The sequence below is a fragment of the Crinia signifera genome, chromosome 9, assembly GCF_055691185.1.
Source record: "Crinia signifera chromosome 9, ASM5569118v1, whole genome shotgun sequence".
NCBI lineage: Eukaryota > Metazoa > Chordata > Amphibia > Anura > Myobatrachidae > Crinia > Crinia signifera.
Genome location: NC_139225.1, coordinates 17,543,114 through 17,559,223, shown reverse-complemented (window position 1 = coordinate 17,559,223; position 16,110 = coordinate 17,543,114). Strand labels below are relative to the sequence as shown.

General features: G+C 46.0%; 1 protein-coding gene across 1 annotated transcript; it reads left to right on the top strand.

The window, feature by feature from the left end:
- The first annotated feature begins 13,000 nt into the window (after nt 1-13,000).
- On the top strand, nt 13,001-15,066 carry LOC146036516 (vomeronasal type-2 receptor 26-like). Its single transcript, XM_083160497.1, has 2 exons — nt 13,001-13,212; nt 13,882-15,066. The coding sequence occupies exons 1-2, from the start codon at nt 13,134-13,136 to the stop codon at nt 14,778-14,780; spliced, it is 978 nt and encodes a 325-aa protein (XP_083016623.1). The 5' UTR covers nt 13,001-13,133; the 3' UTR covers nt 14,781-15,066.
- Nucleotides 15,067-16,110: the final 1,044 nt, after the last annotated feature.

Below are 16,110 nucleotides of genomic sequence, written 5' to 3'. Positions count from 1 at the left end.
TCATGAATTAAGAGTAAAAAGAATAAAGACATAAATAATGGTCTTCAATGGCCTTACGGACCTTAATATATCGTTCCCTATTTTGTTATAGGAATTATTTTACTAATGGAAAGATAATGCTAATTTTACAGTTCATTTTACTCAGTCAGTCACTCATGCCAGCAAGGAAATGTAATAGGGTCCAAGTTTGCGGAGGTCCAAGATTTCAGCTGAGATTGCTCATATTTTTAAAGCGACAATCATTTACAAGGCACAAGCCGGTTGGTTTTATCTTGTACATGAGTGCCGCTTTAAAAAAAGCAGTCAATCTTGACTGAAATCACGGACCCCCGCAATCTCGAACCCTAATACCTTTCCCTGCAATATCACAGAACCATCCTCGATTGTTTCCCATAATTTATAAGCCAACAAAATGGCAATAAGGTCTCCAAGAGGGACTTCCTTGCTTAGACCACCATCTTTAACCAATTTTGTATACCAATTGGGATGAGGTCAAGCCTCCAAAGTTCTGCTGGGGAAATGCCACCAGACTATGGGGAACTAAATCCAGCAGCAAAGACCATAGAGGTAAAATATGTACATAAAACACAAATTTTTAATAGGAAATAATGTTACCAGATACAAATACATTTGCACCTTATCTACAATAAACACATTCCAGCGTCTATTGAATAATACGATGGTGTATGTGACAATTCCACGTGTCGCTGCATGGTGCAGCCTACATAGCGAGGATCACTAGGGTACAAACAGTACAATAATTGTGATAACAGAACCGAAGCATTTATAAATAGGTTTTGTCACTGAATTAATTAATTTTGTGAATTAATGCTTTTATTATTAATATTATTATTACAATTTATTTATATAGCACCAAACGTGGTCTGCAGTACCCTACATAGGCAAAAAGTATAACAGATTAGGACAAAACCGAGCATTATAGGACACAATTAACAATAAGCATCACAGATCTCAGTGCACAATGCAGTTGGTAACCAGGTGTACAGCTAAGGTAGGGACATATCATTGATAGTGATGGTATGACTATTAATTTATGAGCTGCCAGATGGGATAAGCCTAGTAGGCAGAGGGCATTAAATAAAGTGCAAGAGGATAGGGCTGAGAGCACGAGATGGAGGAGGACCGTGCTCCTAGGAGATTACACTCTATAGGAAGTTTAGAGAAGAAGAAGACATGAGGCATGAGCAAGTCAAGTGGGAACCTGATGGAAGGTAGGTAGATAGCTAGCAATGGCTGGATAAGGAGCACTGTAGTGAGACTGAGCTTGGGCAAGAGGATGAGGCGAGCCACCAGGTGAACTGTTTATGTGCGGTATGGGTACACTGTAATGAACAGAAATCTGGGGTGATGGAGACCCTACTGTAGGTTAGGTTTTGACCATGTTGAGCTTCTGAGAGAGCTCTGACATCCAGGTGGAGATGGTGGAGAAGCAGCTGGAAACCTGAGAGATGACAGAAGGGGAGAGGTCAGGAGAATAGAGGTACAGTTGTGAGTCATTGGTGTAGATGGATATTGCAGGTCAAGAGAACTGATGAGTTCTAACAGGGATGAGGTGTACAGGGAGAAGAGTATGGGGCCAAGGATAGAACTCTGTGAGATGTTCAACATGAAGGATGGAAAGGAGATAGAGTCAGAGGCAGACAAAAACAAGGAGTAGTTGGTGTGGTAGGATCAGGTGAGGACCGTGCTAGAGAGGCTGTGGTATGACGGGTGCGAACGAGGAGAAATGGATCAACAATGCTGAAGGCCACAAAGAAGTCCAGGAGAATGAGTAAAGAGAAGTAGCCCCTGAATTTGGTCGAAGATAGGTCATTGTGACTTTAACCAGTTTTTTGGAGTATAGTTGGCAAAAGCCAGATTGTCAAAGATGTTCCTGGGCAGGTGGCAGGGAGAGAAAGGATAAAGTGAAGGAGTGGACACTGGGGGTGAGTAGGGAAAGGGCTGCTGAGGGGAGATAGGAAGAGATTTTTTAATGGAAGAGAAGAAGGTGCCAAAGTCAGTCACAGTGAGAGAGGATCGGAGAAAGAAGGGGTGAAGAAGGGTGTTAACAGTGTCAAAGAGATGTGAGGATTGTAGGACTTAGAGGAGATAAGCAAATAGAAAAAATCTTGCTTACTAAGGAAGAGGGAGGAGCTGTAGGATGACAGGATGAATTTGAGGTGCAGGAAGTCTGTTAGAGCAACACATTTGTTGATTTATACCTTTCTGATTGGGGGCGGGTTTCTCGCCTTTGAGATTTAATATTTAAAGCAATCCCAGTGGATGTCTGTCAGCAATAATCATGCTGATGCTTGTTAAATTAGTCATAATTATATAATATAGTACAATTATAGCTCAGAAAGTGTAATCATCAAAATTAAATATACAGTGTAGCAGCTGAGAATAATTACAGTGACAAACTGGCGGCAGGATAAGAGGCGTTGCAGTGCAGCGAGGAAATATTTTCGCTACGGATGGGTCACAATATAAATCCTAGCATCAATCAGAACCGTGGACAGCTCCATCCCGACCAGATCAGAGGCCGCAGCGGCTGCTCCCAGCAGGTAAGTTACCTCTACCTCTGACTGTCACCATTGGCCTGTAATACTCATCAGCATCCGCTCTTCCATATAAACACAAGAAAGACACGGGGAAGAAATGTATCAAACAATCTAACGTACAGAGATGTGAGATTTTCTGTAGCAACAAATAAGCTTGTAGTTAGAATTTTTAAGTACATTCAATAAAATGATAGTTAGGGGAAAATTTACTAAAGCTTCTAAAAATGAAAAGAGGTGATATTTCTCATGCAAGAAAATAATACTCAAAATCTTTCCTATGGGAACATTAACTCTTTTCATTGTTTAGATGCTTAGAGCATCACTTTGGGCAATTGTATTCAGGATGCAGGTACTTTGTAGTGTTATTCCCTGCACTGGAAAAACCTCCCGCCACCCATCAGGCTTTCTGATTCCCTTACCTCCTTCAAGCGCTCCCTCAAAACCCACTTCTTCCGATTAGCCTATCCCTCCTCCTCCTAACCTCTTTTGCTCCTCCTATCCTGCCTACCCTACCCCTCCATCCATTCCTACTTATCCTATTGTTTTTCGTTCGTCCACCCACCTCCTTTTAGTCTTTTAACTCTTATGAGTAGGGCCTTCCTTCCTCATGTACTCACCCTACCTCTTTACCTCACCTGTGCTCCTGTCCTGTTCTTCCCTTCCTCTACTTCATCTTCAGTCTCCTTGACAATTTCCACACCTACTTCAGAACTGACGCTGATTTTAGTTCTACCAGCTATACCCCTATTTATGCTGTATTTTATCAACACACCCTGTACGTTACCTTGTAATTTGTTTTTTTGTTTGCTATGTACGGCGGGCGCTGCGGACACTTTGTGGTGCCTTATAAATAAACGTACTACTACTACTACTTATGAAGTTGCAATTACTTGGCAATGAAACGTGTCAGTCCATTTTGTAATTCCAGTATTGGGAATAACTTTTTTCTATCCAGAGGAGATCCATGTACTGAGGGGCGGAGGAGACATTGCTGAAAGCCATCTGATAATGGATATTTCCTCAGAAGAGATCCTGGGTGTCAAAGGCAGGAAAAAACACTAGGTACACCATGAATACTAAACCTTTTGTTTCATTACTTTATGTTGGCTGTTGGCCTTCTGACCAATGGGGTGTCAACCGCTGGGATATTGATGTCATCCCTTATTATACTGCATATGGTGCAAATGTGGATTAATTAGGGTCTAAAAGGGTCTCAAATCTTTACGATATTTTAATCTGAAGTTTTTGCATAGTTACCTAGCAACAAGCTCCTATAAATGACGCTGTATATGATATTTTAGATATTTTTTTACATTTGAATTTTGACTAATTAATCATTTATTTCTGACCATGTGACATAATTGCGGCCACTTAGGCCTTGTCCAAGCACTCCTGCAAGCCACAGGATAATGAAAGTCAAACTTAGGAGGTAGCAATAATGAAATGCTGTGTCCTAGCAACAGACACTCTCTCCGGTTGCTACGCGTTACTACAGCAGTCTACTTAGCCAAAGTTCTATCCTGCTCTGAGAAGAAATGAGGTCACATTGGGTGCATATTGGATTCCCATGCTATATAGTGGTGACATCACATATCTGCAATAGCAGTGCTTTTCACATCCAATGCTTGGGTAAAATTAAGGGGGAAATGTACTAAAACTTGTTGTTACTCATAGCAACCAATCACATTCTGTCTATCATTTTCTAGGATGCAATATAATCTGATAGTTCCTATGGAAAACATCACCCCTTTTCATTTTTAGAAACTTTATACATTTACTGAAGGACTGGATTGAGAAGCATTCTGTTAGAAGACACTGTGGCAGTGGTATTCCACATGCAGCCCTCCATCTGCTGTGGAACTACACACATCAGCATGCCCTGCCGCAATCTTGATATGATGCCAAGCTAAATCTATGGTTTGGCATGCTGGGATCTGTAGTTGCATAGTAATTAGAAGATTTCATGTTGAATATATACAGGGTCAGTTCAATTTAGGGCGATATTATGCTACAGTGCACATATTGGCCCATTGATGTAGCCAATGCATGTCCAGTTTTCCTGCGCACCTCTATGGCTTATATAAACAATACTATACACTGTTCTACAGGTAACCTATGGACTTTCCTTGGAAGATCAGTAATGTGCATCCAGTTCCTGCTGTGTGTCCTGGCCTTGCCTCTCTGCTGTGTTGTGGCACTCTCTCCGAGCTGTCTCCTCACCACCCCATCTCTGACATTCTACACTGAGAGAGGAGACATCATGTTAGGCCTGGTCAATCCTATTTGTGCCAGTTCAACTAAGCCACTCATTATATTCTCCAGCCGCCCGGCTCCGCGACCGTGTGTCCTGTGAGTATTAATATTCATACAATCGTTGAGTGCTCCTCAGATTATAAGTGTAGTTATAATGGTTTATATGGTATATTGTAGAGTATTTATAATCTTTACACTGGTTGTTGTGGATAGCCTATTGGTCTACTGTACTTTATATCTAGTTTACATTCCTTTGGGATATACAGTAGGACATATGTTGGGTACACATATGAAGAACACGGCTTGCCAGTACACTTACCAACCTTGCCAGGACATTAGGTGCAAAAAAAATATGAGCCAATCCAATTACCTAATTTACAAGAAAAAATCTATATGGCCAATTCCCCACATGGGTGCATGTGGGGTGTCATCACCTGCCCAGAATACAGCGAGACGTTAGGTTACTTTACAATCTGTAGTTTTCCATTAGACCCTGTTGATAGATCCAATGGATCCACTATGGGTCATATGATTACTTATTTATTAACAGCTCAGAGCTCTAGATAAAATATTCCACATCGGTCCCTGCGCCAGTGAAGCTTGCAATCTATAGTCTCACATTCTATAGTCTACACACTAGGCATAAGATGAGATGACAGTATAATCAGTCATCTTGTATCCGGGCACATGGGAAACCAGAACATGATACTACTGCTGTCCTCATGGTCAGGACAGCTCTGGAGACAATATACAATTTGCTGTATGGGATATAGAGGATATAAGTTGGGTTTTTAGGTTCAGGAGAGGTCAGTATGGGATATAGGGGGTATAAGTTGGGTTTTTAGGTTTAGGAGAGGTCAGTATGGGATATAGAGGGTATAAGTTGGGTTTTTAGGTTCAGGAGAAGTCAGTATGGGATATAGAGTGCATAAGTTGGGGTTTCAGGTCAGGAGAGGTAAGTATGGGATATAGAGGGTATAAGTTGGGTTTTCAGGTTCAGGAGAGGTCAGTATGGGATATAGAGGGTATAAGTTGGGTTTTTAGGTTCAGGAGAGGTCAGTATGGGATATAGAGTGTATAAGTTGGGGTTTCAGGTCAGGAGAGGTCAGTATGGGATATAGAGGGTATAAGTTGGGTTTTCAGGTTCAGGAGAGGTCAGTATGGGATATAGAGGGCATAAGTTGGGTTTTCAGGTTCAGGAGAGGTCAGTATGGGATATGCAGGGTATAAGTTGGGTTTTCAGGTTCAGGAGAGGTCAGTATGGGATATGCAGGGTATAAGTTGGGTTTTCAGGTTCAGGAGAGGTCAGTATGGGATATAGAGGGTATAAGTTGGGTTTTCAGGTTCAGGAGAGGTCAGTTTGGGATATGGAGGGTATAAGTTGGGTTTTCAGGTTCAGGAGAGGTTAGTATGGGATATGGAGGGTATATGTTAGGTTTTCACTTCAGGAGAGATCAATATATGATATAGAGGATATACTGTAAGTTGGGTTTTTAGGTCCAGGAGGGGTCAATATGGGATATAGAGGGTAGAAGTTGGGTTTTCAGGTCAGGAGAGGTCAGTATGGGATATAGAGTGTATAAGTTGGGTATTCAGGTCAGGATAGGTCAGTATGGGATATACTGTAGGGGGTATACAGTATATTGGGTTTTCAGGTTCAGGAGAGGTGAGACTGGGATATAGAAGGTATAAGTTGGGTTGTCAAGTTCAGGAAAGATCAGTGTCGGATATAACTGATATAACCCAGTTTAGGAGTTTAGGAGAGATCATGATAGGATACAACATCAATCTCCGAAAGAGTACCTTATGGCTGTAAACTGTAGACTCCTACTTCAGGCTCTTTTTCAGCAAGTTGAAGTTCTCTATGGTATGATGGATAGGCACTTATATATACCTGGTATCTCCAGTTTCAAGACAGACATGTACAAGTCGATTCTTGCTTTGCTATTCGCGATCAAAGAAATCAACAATGATCAGTATCTTCTGCCCAACTTCACCCTGGGATTCCTGATGTATGACTCCTGCTTCTCTGAGCCTCCTGCTCTTCGGGCCACTTTCCAGCTGACTTCAGGTGGTGGGAACTATGGACCAAACTATAACTGTGACCCCCATCCACTTCCATCGGCTGTTTTTGGAGATATATCAAGCTCATCACTGGCAATAGGAAGAGTGCTTGGCCTATGGAGGGTACCTCAGGTAAGTAAGTAGACTGTTAAGTTCATGCAAGAAGAATGCTAATGAGATTTTGGAAGAATACTTCAGGGCTTCCTGGAATGCTCAACATTGCTTAACATCCTGATCTTTATAGTATACAGTAGGGAGTTCGCTATTGTTAGTAACACATGTTTTAATAATGAACATTGAAGTTATGACATCAAAATTCATTAATTTAAAACAATGACATCAAAGATAACTGTTGGTGCTAGTATTATTTACAGAAGTGTAATCATGTATATTAGGACAACGGTGTATTCTATAAGTCTATGTAGGGTGCAGATATATATTTTTTAGGAGTTATGAAGTGGTTGCTCAGTGTACAGAATGCTGTCCTGTATATATTTCCAGGTCAGCTATTTAGCATCTGTTCCAGCCCTGAGCAACAAAGTGGAGTTTCCATCCTTCTTAAGAACTTCTGCCAGTGTTGCGAATCAGCCGCAAGCCGTGATTGAACTGTGCCTGAGATTTGGCTGGACCTGGATAGGGATATTTATTTCCTTACTAGACTATTTCCTGCAAGCGGCTACAACCCTCAAACGTGAGGCAACCAGGAACGGGATTTGTATATCATTTTTTGAAACAGTGGACTACGTTCAAAGCAGAGAGGTCCTCCCGGCGACCATAGAAAAGGTCCGCAGATCAACAGCCACCGTGATCTTCCTCTACTGTTCCCCTGCTGAGGTTGACATGATATTTGTGGAGGTCCTTCAAAAAAATCTCTTAGGAAAAGTGTGGATTGGCACTGAAGCATGGTTCACCACACCGATATTCCAGCAAAAGCAGTTTTGGGACATTCTCAACGGCAGCATCGGGATTGCAAAAAAACGGAAAATCCTTCCACACTTTTCCAACTTCCTCCAGACTGTCAACCCCTCCACATATCCCAGGATGCTCTCCATCCAGCAGTATTGGGAGATGTTATTTAATTGCAGGTGGGCTGGGGTTGAGTCCAATAGCAGCGTAGTATCTGGTGTAGGCCCAGGCAGCCGGACTTGTACAGGGATGGAGAAGCTGGTAACAGATGACATCAAGGAGTACAATGACCCAACGTCACAAGCCGTGTATATGGCCCACAGCGCTCTCTACGCCATAGCTCACGCTCTCCACAACCTGCTGACCTGTGAACCTGGCAAAGGACCCTTCGCTGGGAAGTCTTGTGCTGATAAACATGATATTAAACCTTGGCAGGTAAATTCTTCCAGCTGTGATGCCAGATGACTATTATGAGGTGAGGTCTGCTGAGGACACATAAGAAATCCAGCTATGTAATCTAGGGGGAAGATGAGAAACCCATTATGCCAGGCTTATCTTCCTCTCCCGCCGCTCTAACTCTGCTACTCCCCTTCAGCAAAATCTGCACTGGCTTCCATTCCCCTACAGAATCCTCTTCAAACACCTCACACTCACATACAGGCAGGGCCGTCTTAACATTAGGAAGGGCCCCTGGGCAACCTAGTTCACTGGACCCACCCCCCCCCCCCCAAATTAGTTTGCCCAGGAGCCCACAGTCACCTCCCCAACCCTCACCTCTCTGGCTCCGTGCGGCAGCCAGTCAGCTTCCGGCGGCCGGGGATCCGATCATCTTCGCTGGGGGATCCGGGCAGCGGGATCAGGGCAGCGGCGGTAGCTAGGAGCCTGCCCTGAAGTGGCAAAGCGCTATTAACTGGCGGGCGGGAAGCGCTGTTGCATTTGAAAAGACTGGCCAGACGCTGATTGGCTGAATTCAGCCAATCAGCGTTCGGCCAGTCTTTTCAAATGCAACTCCGCTTCCCGCCCCACCGGCAAATAGCGCTAATGGGAAAGATGGTGGCTGGGTGGCGGGGATCCGACCATCCTCGCTGGGGAAGGGGATCAGGGCGGCGGTGGCGGTAGCTAGGAGCCCGAAGCGGCGAAGCACTATTTGTCGGCGGGGGCGGGAAGCGCTGTTGAATTTGAAAAGACTGGCCGGATGCTGATTGGCTGAATTCAGCCAATCAGCATTCAGCCAGTCATTTTAAATGCAGCAGCGCTTCTCGCCCCCCCTGCCGGCAAATAGCGCTTCGCCGCTTCGGGCTCCTAGCTACCGACACCGATGCCCTGATCCCCCTGCCGGATCACCCAGTGAGGGTGATCAGAACCCCGGCACACGGACCCCCGAAATTAAATTCACTGCTAGCTAGGAGGTGAAGCGCTATTTGCCGGCGGGGTGGGAAGCGCTGTTGCCTTTTCAAAGACTGGCCGAATGCTGATTTTCTGAATTCAGTCAATCAGCGTCCGGCCAGTCTATTCGAATGCAACAGCGCTTCCCGCCCCGCCGGCAAATAGAGCTTCGCCGAATCAGGCTTCTAGCTACCGCCACCGCCCTGATCCCCCTGCCCGGATCCCCCAGCGAGGGTGAGCGGATTCCCGGACCCCGGCCACCATCTTTCCCATTGGGCTGGGCCAGGGGCCCCTAGGTCCTAGGGCCCCCGGGCAACTGCCCATCGTGCCCAATGGGAAAGACGGCCCTGTATACAGGGCCATCTCTAATTCCATTGCTCCATATATCTCTAACCTCATCTCCATTCATACACCCTCCCACCCTCTACGGTCAGCTGACGACTGTCGTCTCTCCTCCACCCTGATCACTGCTTCCCATGCTAGAGTACAGGACTTTGCCCGTGCTGCACCCCTTCAGTGGAATGCACTCCCTCGCTCCATTAGACTCTCCCCGACCTTGCAAAGCTTCAAACGGGCACTGAAAACTCACCTATTCATCAAAGCGTACCCTTCCACTGCATAAACCAGCTGGTTCTCCGACCCCTTGCCTGTTTACATCCTGCTATCTAACCACCACCCCCTCGCTTGCACCTCTTGTAATCTGTATGTCTCCCCTTCCTACTAGATTGTAAGCTCCTCTGAGCAGGGCCCTCTTCCCTCCTGTTGTCAAAGCCCTCTTCTCTTCACATGTCACTCACAGCTCTCCTATACTCCAACACTCAGTGACCATCTTTGTCCGCATACTCATCTTCATCATTGGCATCAAGCCTCTAGTTGTATGTTGATTGAGTCCTCACTACTTATATCCAAGCTGTAATGTGTATTGAACTGTGGCGCTCTTTATTTGTACTGTATTCTTGTTATTTATTCAATGTTATGCCAAGCTTTGTCTCCCTGTATTGTTCCTTTGTACGGCGCTGGGAAACACTTGTGGCACCTTATAAATAAAATTATAATAATAATAATATGCCAGACCCAGTATGGGCACATGTCTATGACTCTCACGGGAAACTGAAAAGCATCTGAAGTATCTTCCAAGCCCAACTGAGATCCCTCCTTGTGCATGTTCCCATTGAACTCCAATCACTGCAGCTATGAATTAGCTACTGTATACCCATGCCTCATATTAGCCTACGCTCCCGGAACAACCCGGGAGGCTCCTGAAAATTGGGTCCACCCACCTTCAAACCCCCTAAAAAGGTGGTCAAGTCCCCCACAATGGCCCCAGCCTCCGGTCCCCTTCGGAGCATTGGGGACCAAAGGATGTGAATCGTGTCATTGCCTCACCCCCCCCCCCCCCGCTGTGCAATGCCTATAATACTGGGGAGAGTGGCCACTATGACACAATAGCACGTGCCATGCCCCCACTCACCGGCTCCTTTTAATTCCCCCCCTCCAGCCCTGCCCTTATATGGTCAAGCTCATACAGCTCCACCCACTATTTGCTCCAGCTGGCTGCCCTCTCCCAGAAGTTTAGCCTAAAAGTCGGCAAATGTGCCATGCCACCATTTTAACCACATGTAACTTTGGCCACACATACCCATCTTGGCTTGCAGCACTGGACATCCAAGGTAGTAAGTCCCCATTCATGATGGATGGACTCCTGGTTAGGTCATCACACTACCCATGGTCAATTAGGTATACTCTGGACTCAGAACAGTTGCCCTGACTTCAGGATGGTCCGGAGTAATCTGTTTTCCTTACTGTCCGGTGTCTTGCAAATCAAAGCAAGTCCAATAATAGCCTTAACAAGAGCATGGAACAGGCAATCTCCAATAGGCACTGTTGAGTAGAGCCACATGGCAATTTGGAATAATGTAATGAAGAGAAGGCACCATGTGTTTAATTCAAGGAGGGAATAGCCATAGGGGGGTATTCTGGTTCATTTGGACGCATGGAGGACCAATGTTTTGCCAGGCGCACGCACCTAAGACTGCAGGCGGGGAGCGGCGGAGGGGGGCAAGGGGCGGCGGGGGAGGCATGGGGCGGCGGGGGAGGCATGGGGCGGCGGGCCGGGGGTTTCGCCCATGGGAGCTCCCAGCATTTCATGGGCGTTCCCATGAAAATGCTGGGCGTTCCCATGTAAATTGCCTGGTGACGCGGGGGCGGGCAACTGACATCACCAGATCTCAGCTGCCCGTCCTGTTCATGTCGAGGGTGCACGCAAATCTAAGGGACCTGAGAGTCATTTAGCTATGCGTGTGCGCACCACATTATTCAATGGTCGGCAACCATCGAATGATGTGGGTGTCGCCCCATAGGCTGCGAATGGATGTTTTGGCATTTAGTCCACACCCGGCATTCATTAGTAATAGTGGGTGCTGGCACTTAGGAGGAACGATGACTACACGTGTTGTGAATATCAGTCCGCTAGACTCTGATGTAAGCATGGCTGTGCCTCACATATGGTCGAGGTTGAGGTACAAAATTCCTGGGCTCCTGCATGACCGGGCCATGGGACTTTGCACCCCCGGGAATGCAGAAATGTGCATCCAGATAATTGTAGTCACATTAGCATACCTCCCAACTATTGGAGCTCTTCAGTCGGGACGGTGCTCCTGCGCGCCGGAGGCGCGTTGAATTTTTCGGGGGCGTGGCCTAATTTGGGGGCGTGGCCTATACTCGCGGCTCTTCCGCGAGGCCACGCCCCCATTTTGCCGCTATGGGGGCATGACCCAGAGGCTCTGTGAGCCTCTAGCCATGCCCCCAGCCCCCTGGCTGCGGGAATAGACGCTGTGCGCAGGCGCACAGCGTTTATTCCAAGCTGCTTAGCAGCTGACAGGGGGGACTCCCAACAGCCCCCCCACACCGCGGGACACTGCCGCCCGCGGGTGGGACATCGGGACAGGCCCTGACAATCGGGACTGTCCTGATAAAATCGGGACTGTTGGGAGGTATGCATTAGTATTTGCTATAGGCCTATGCATGGGTGAATGAAAGACTTATTTAAGGCCAGATGTATCAAGCTTCAAAAAGTGATAAAGTGGAGAGTGAGCAACAACCCGCCAATCAGCTCCTACCTGTCCTTTTTCAAACCCATCCTGTAACATGGCAGTTTGGAGCTAATTGGCTGTCTGTTTATCACTCTCCACTGTATCACTTTTTAAGCTTGATACTGTACAACCAGCCGTTAGTGCTATATATATATATATATATATATATATATATATATATATCCTGATTTTTTTATATGTATATATTCTAAATACCTTTGCCTCATAATGGAATGTGCACCTCCTGCTCCCCCTCCCCAAAATAAAGTAATATCTTATCAATTGTGATGACTAAATTGTGTATACAGTATATGAGGAATCCAGTATCTGGGGTTAGCGTCAGCCCTACACCATAATTCTCTGTAGGTTATAATTGGTTAACGAAAGCTGTTGTGGTCTCCATCAGTTTATTCCTCGCTGTGAGATAACAACTGGTAATATATTTCTATATCAGCTTCTTTATTACTTGAGAAGAGTCCATTTTGTGACCACTGCCGGGGAAGAAGTGTCATTTGATGCTAACGGTGACATCAACGGCTACTTTGATATTCTGAACTGGCGCCTGCAAGATAACATGGGTCAGTATGTGAAAGTCGGGACTGTCAGCGCCAGTCAGGGATTCTCCATCAATGACAGCGCCATCTTCTGGGCTGGAGGGCCAGGAAAGGTGAATTTCTGTACACATGCTAGTATCATGCATATACATTATGTTTTGTTATGTCCATGGATTTATTACTGAATACTAGACACTTAAATGCCTTAGTCTAAGCATTATGAAAATCAGAGGGAAGCACAGATAGTGTATGTGTTCTGTTTGTTATCCCAGGTTCCAGTATCAATCTGCAGTCATAGCTGCCGTCCTGGCTACAGGATGACGCCGCGGAGGGGTGAGCCGGTCTGCTGCTTTGACTGTGTTCTGTGCCCGGAGGGGATGATTTCCAACCGAACAAGTGAGTATAACTCCCACTCTCTATACTGACACATTACACATTTAATAAATTGATTCAATTGTGGTAAAGATCAGCCAGGTAAGCACTGTGGGCTGGATCAGCCAGGTTGGTGATGTAACACTGTGGAAGTGATTAGCCAGGTTGGTGGTGTGGCACTGTGGAAGTGATCAGCCAGGTTGGTGCTGTGGCACTGTCGGAGTAATTAGCCAGGTTGACAGTGTGGCACTGTGGGAGCGATCAGCCGGTTGACAGTGTGGCACTGTGGGAGAGGATCAGCCAGGTTGGCAGTGTGGCACTGTGGGAGGGATCAGCCAGGTTGGCAGTGTGGCACTGTGGGAGGGATCAGCCAGGTTGGTGGTGCAGCACTGTGGGAGGGATCAGCCAGGTTGGTGGTGTGGCACTGTGGGAGTGATCAGCCAGGTTGACAGTGTGGCATTGTAGGAGGGATCATCCAGTGTGGTTTTGTGGCACTGTTGAGTAGTCTGTCAGGCTGGCAGTGAGGGTAGGCAGCAGAGGGGGTTGGTGCATCACAGATAAAAGTATTGATTTCCAAATACACAGCAAGTAAAAAAAGCCTTTACTGTAGTTCTCCTAGTGCAAGTAAATTAGGGGATGAAAATGGATGCGTGAAGCAGTACAGATCTTACTATGCTAAATATTATTTTGCAGATTCTACGGCTTGCTTCATATGTCCAGAAGACGAGTGGTCAAATAATGAAAGAACCAAATGCATTCCCAAGGTAATTGAATTCCTCTCCTATGGGGAACCCTTGGGATTGGTGATGGCATCCTTCTCCACGATCTTCTCTTTGGTCACAGTGATGGTACTGTGGGTGTTCCTAAAGTTTCGGGACACTGCAGTGGTGAAAGCGAATAACCGCAACCTCAGCTACCTCCTCCTACTGTCCCTGATGTTCTGCTTCCTCTGCTCCTTGGCGTTCATCGGCCGCCCATTAAGACTGACCTGCACCATCAGGCAAGCTCTCTTTGGGATCACCTTCTCTCTGTGTATCTCCTGCATCTTGGCCAAGACCATCATTGTTGTCATTGCCTTTAAAGCCACCAGACCTGGCAGCAATATAAGGGTATGGATTGGTTTCCAGACAGCCCTTCTAATTGTCCTCACTTCAAACTGTGTCCAGTTAATTATTATCCTGGTGTGGCTGGTCAGGTTTCCGCCATTTCTTGAGCCCAATTATCATCTCTTAAGTGGCATCATCCTCATGGAATGTAACGAGGGTTCCGTCATCATGTTCTACTGCACCATAGGATACTTAGGATTCTTGGCCTCAATCAGTTTAGTTGTTGCCTTTCTGGCTAGAGACTTACCGGACAGCTTCAATGAGGCCAAATACATCACCTTCAGCATGCTGACCTTCCTTAGCGTCTGGGCTACTTTCATTCCAGCCTATCTCAGCACTAAGGGCAAATACGTTGTTGCCAGTGAGATATTTGCCATATTACTGTCCAGTTTTGGTCTTTTGTGCTTTATATTTGGCCCCAAGTGCAACATCATCCTCCTGAAGCCATCAATGAACACAAGAGATTATTTAAGGTCAAAGAGCTAAATTAGACACCACAAGAAATATTTTCAAAGAATAAAGATGAGCTACCTACATCAGAAGGAGTGTTCCATAGTCATAAGTTCATGGCCCTACTAAAGCTACACCTCACGGTGCTCTCCAGTCTCCCTATGTCTGATTGGCCTCATAGATAACATCAGGCTACTTACTTTGGAGTGGAAGGTGTGACGTCTTATACCTAAATTGGGTCAATTATTTATGTTACATACCTGCGTTGGGAAGTGTAAGGAAGCATCATAAGCTATTAAAAAACCTTTATATATTTGTAATGTGATGGAGATGTTCCAGGTTTATGAGCTCTGCGTAAAATGTTGATGTTTCATGAATTACGAGTAAAAAGAATAAAGACATAAATAATGGTCTTCAATGGCTTTACGGACCTTAATATATCGTTCCCCATTTTGTTATAGGAATTATTTTACAAATGTAAAGATAATGCTACTGTAATTTTACAGTTAATTTTACTCAATCAGTCACTCATGCCAGCAGGGAAATGTAATAGAGTACTGGATTGGGTTCACACATGTACATAAAAGAAGCTGTGCAATCTCACTCAGGTAGGTCTTTGAGCATGCCAGCTTTGGGTCTGTGGTATGTCGCAGTATAGTGGTCAATGACATTCAGAACCACAGTAGAGCAGCATAAAGATAAAGTTTGTCTGTCCTATAGAAAGAACCACGCCGGAGGACCACGCTACAGCACACAGGTGGCAGCACCTCTGCTTGATCATCATGAAACTGTAGAAGAGCAGTCCTCAGATAGTTGTGTAATGGTCAGATCAGTGGTCAAAGTGGGCCGGTATACAGCGGTTTGTCATACCGCCACTTCTTCGACCACAGACCCGGAAGAGATTTTTATTAATTAAAAAAGTGTGCAGCAGGAGGCAGTGGAAGTGGCCAGCCTGCTGCACTTACAAGATGCTGCTAACCTACCCGAACCCTGATGGGAGCTGTAGCCCACATAGGGTGCCGTGCGCTTAGTCTCTTACTGCTGCCGAAAGTTGTATGGAGCAGTCCCGCTGAAGCTTTCCAACACATCCTGCCTCCCCGCTGCAAGAGTCGCTGCTCCCCGGGCGAAAGTCGCTCGCTGTCTGCTGAAGAACTTATCTGCCAAGCGGTGCCAAGCAAGAAGTACTGCTCTCCCAGGAGAAGCAAGCAGCTGCACACTGTGGTTCACAGACGTTGTGCGCTTCCATCCAGCCGCATGGCCATCTGTCACACACAACGGAAACGCCAGACCCCCACCAACCCTATCTTACTGCCGCCGCTGGGTACCCTGGTGGGTTGCGCCCGGATCTCTTCCCTGCTGCTGCCAG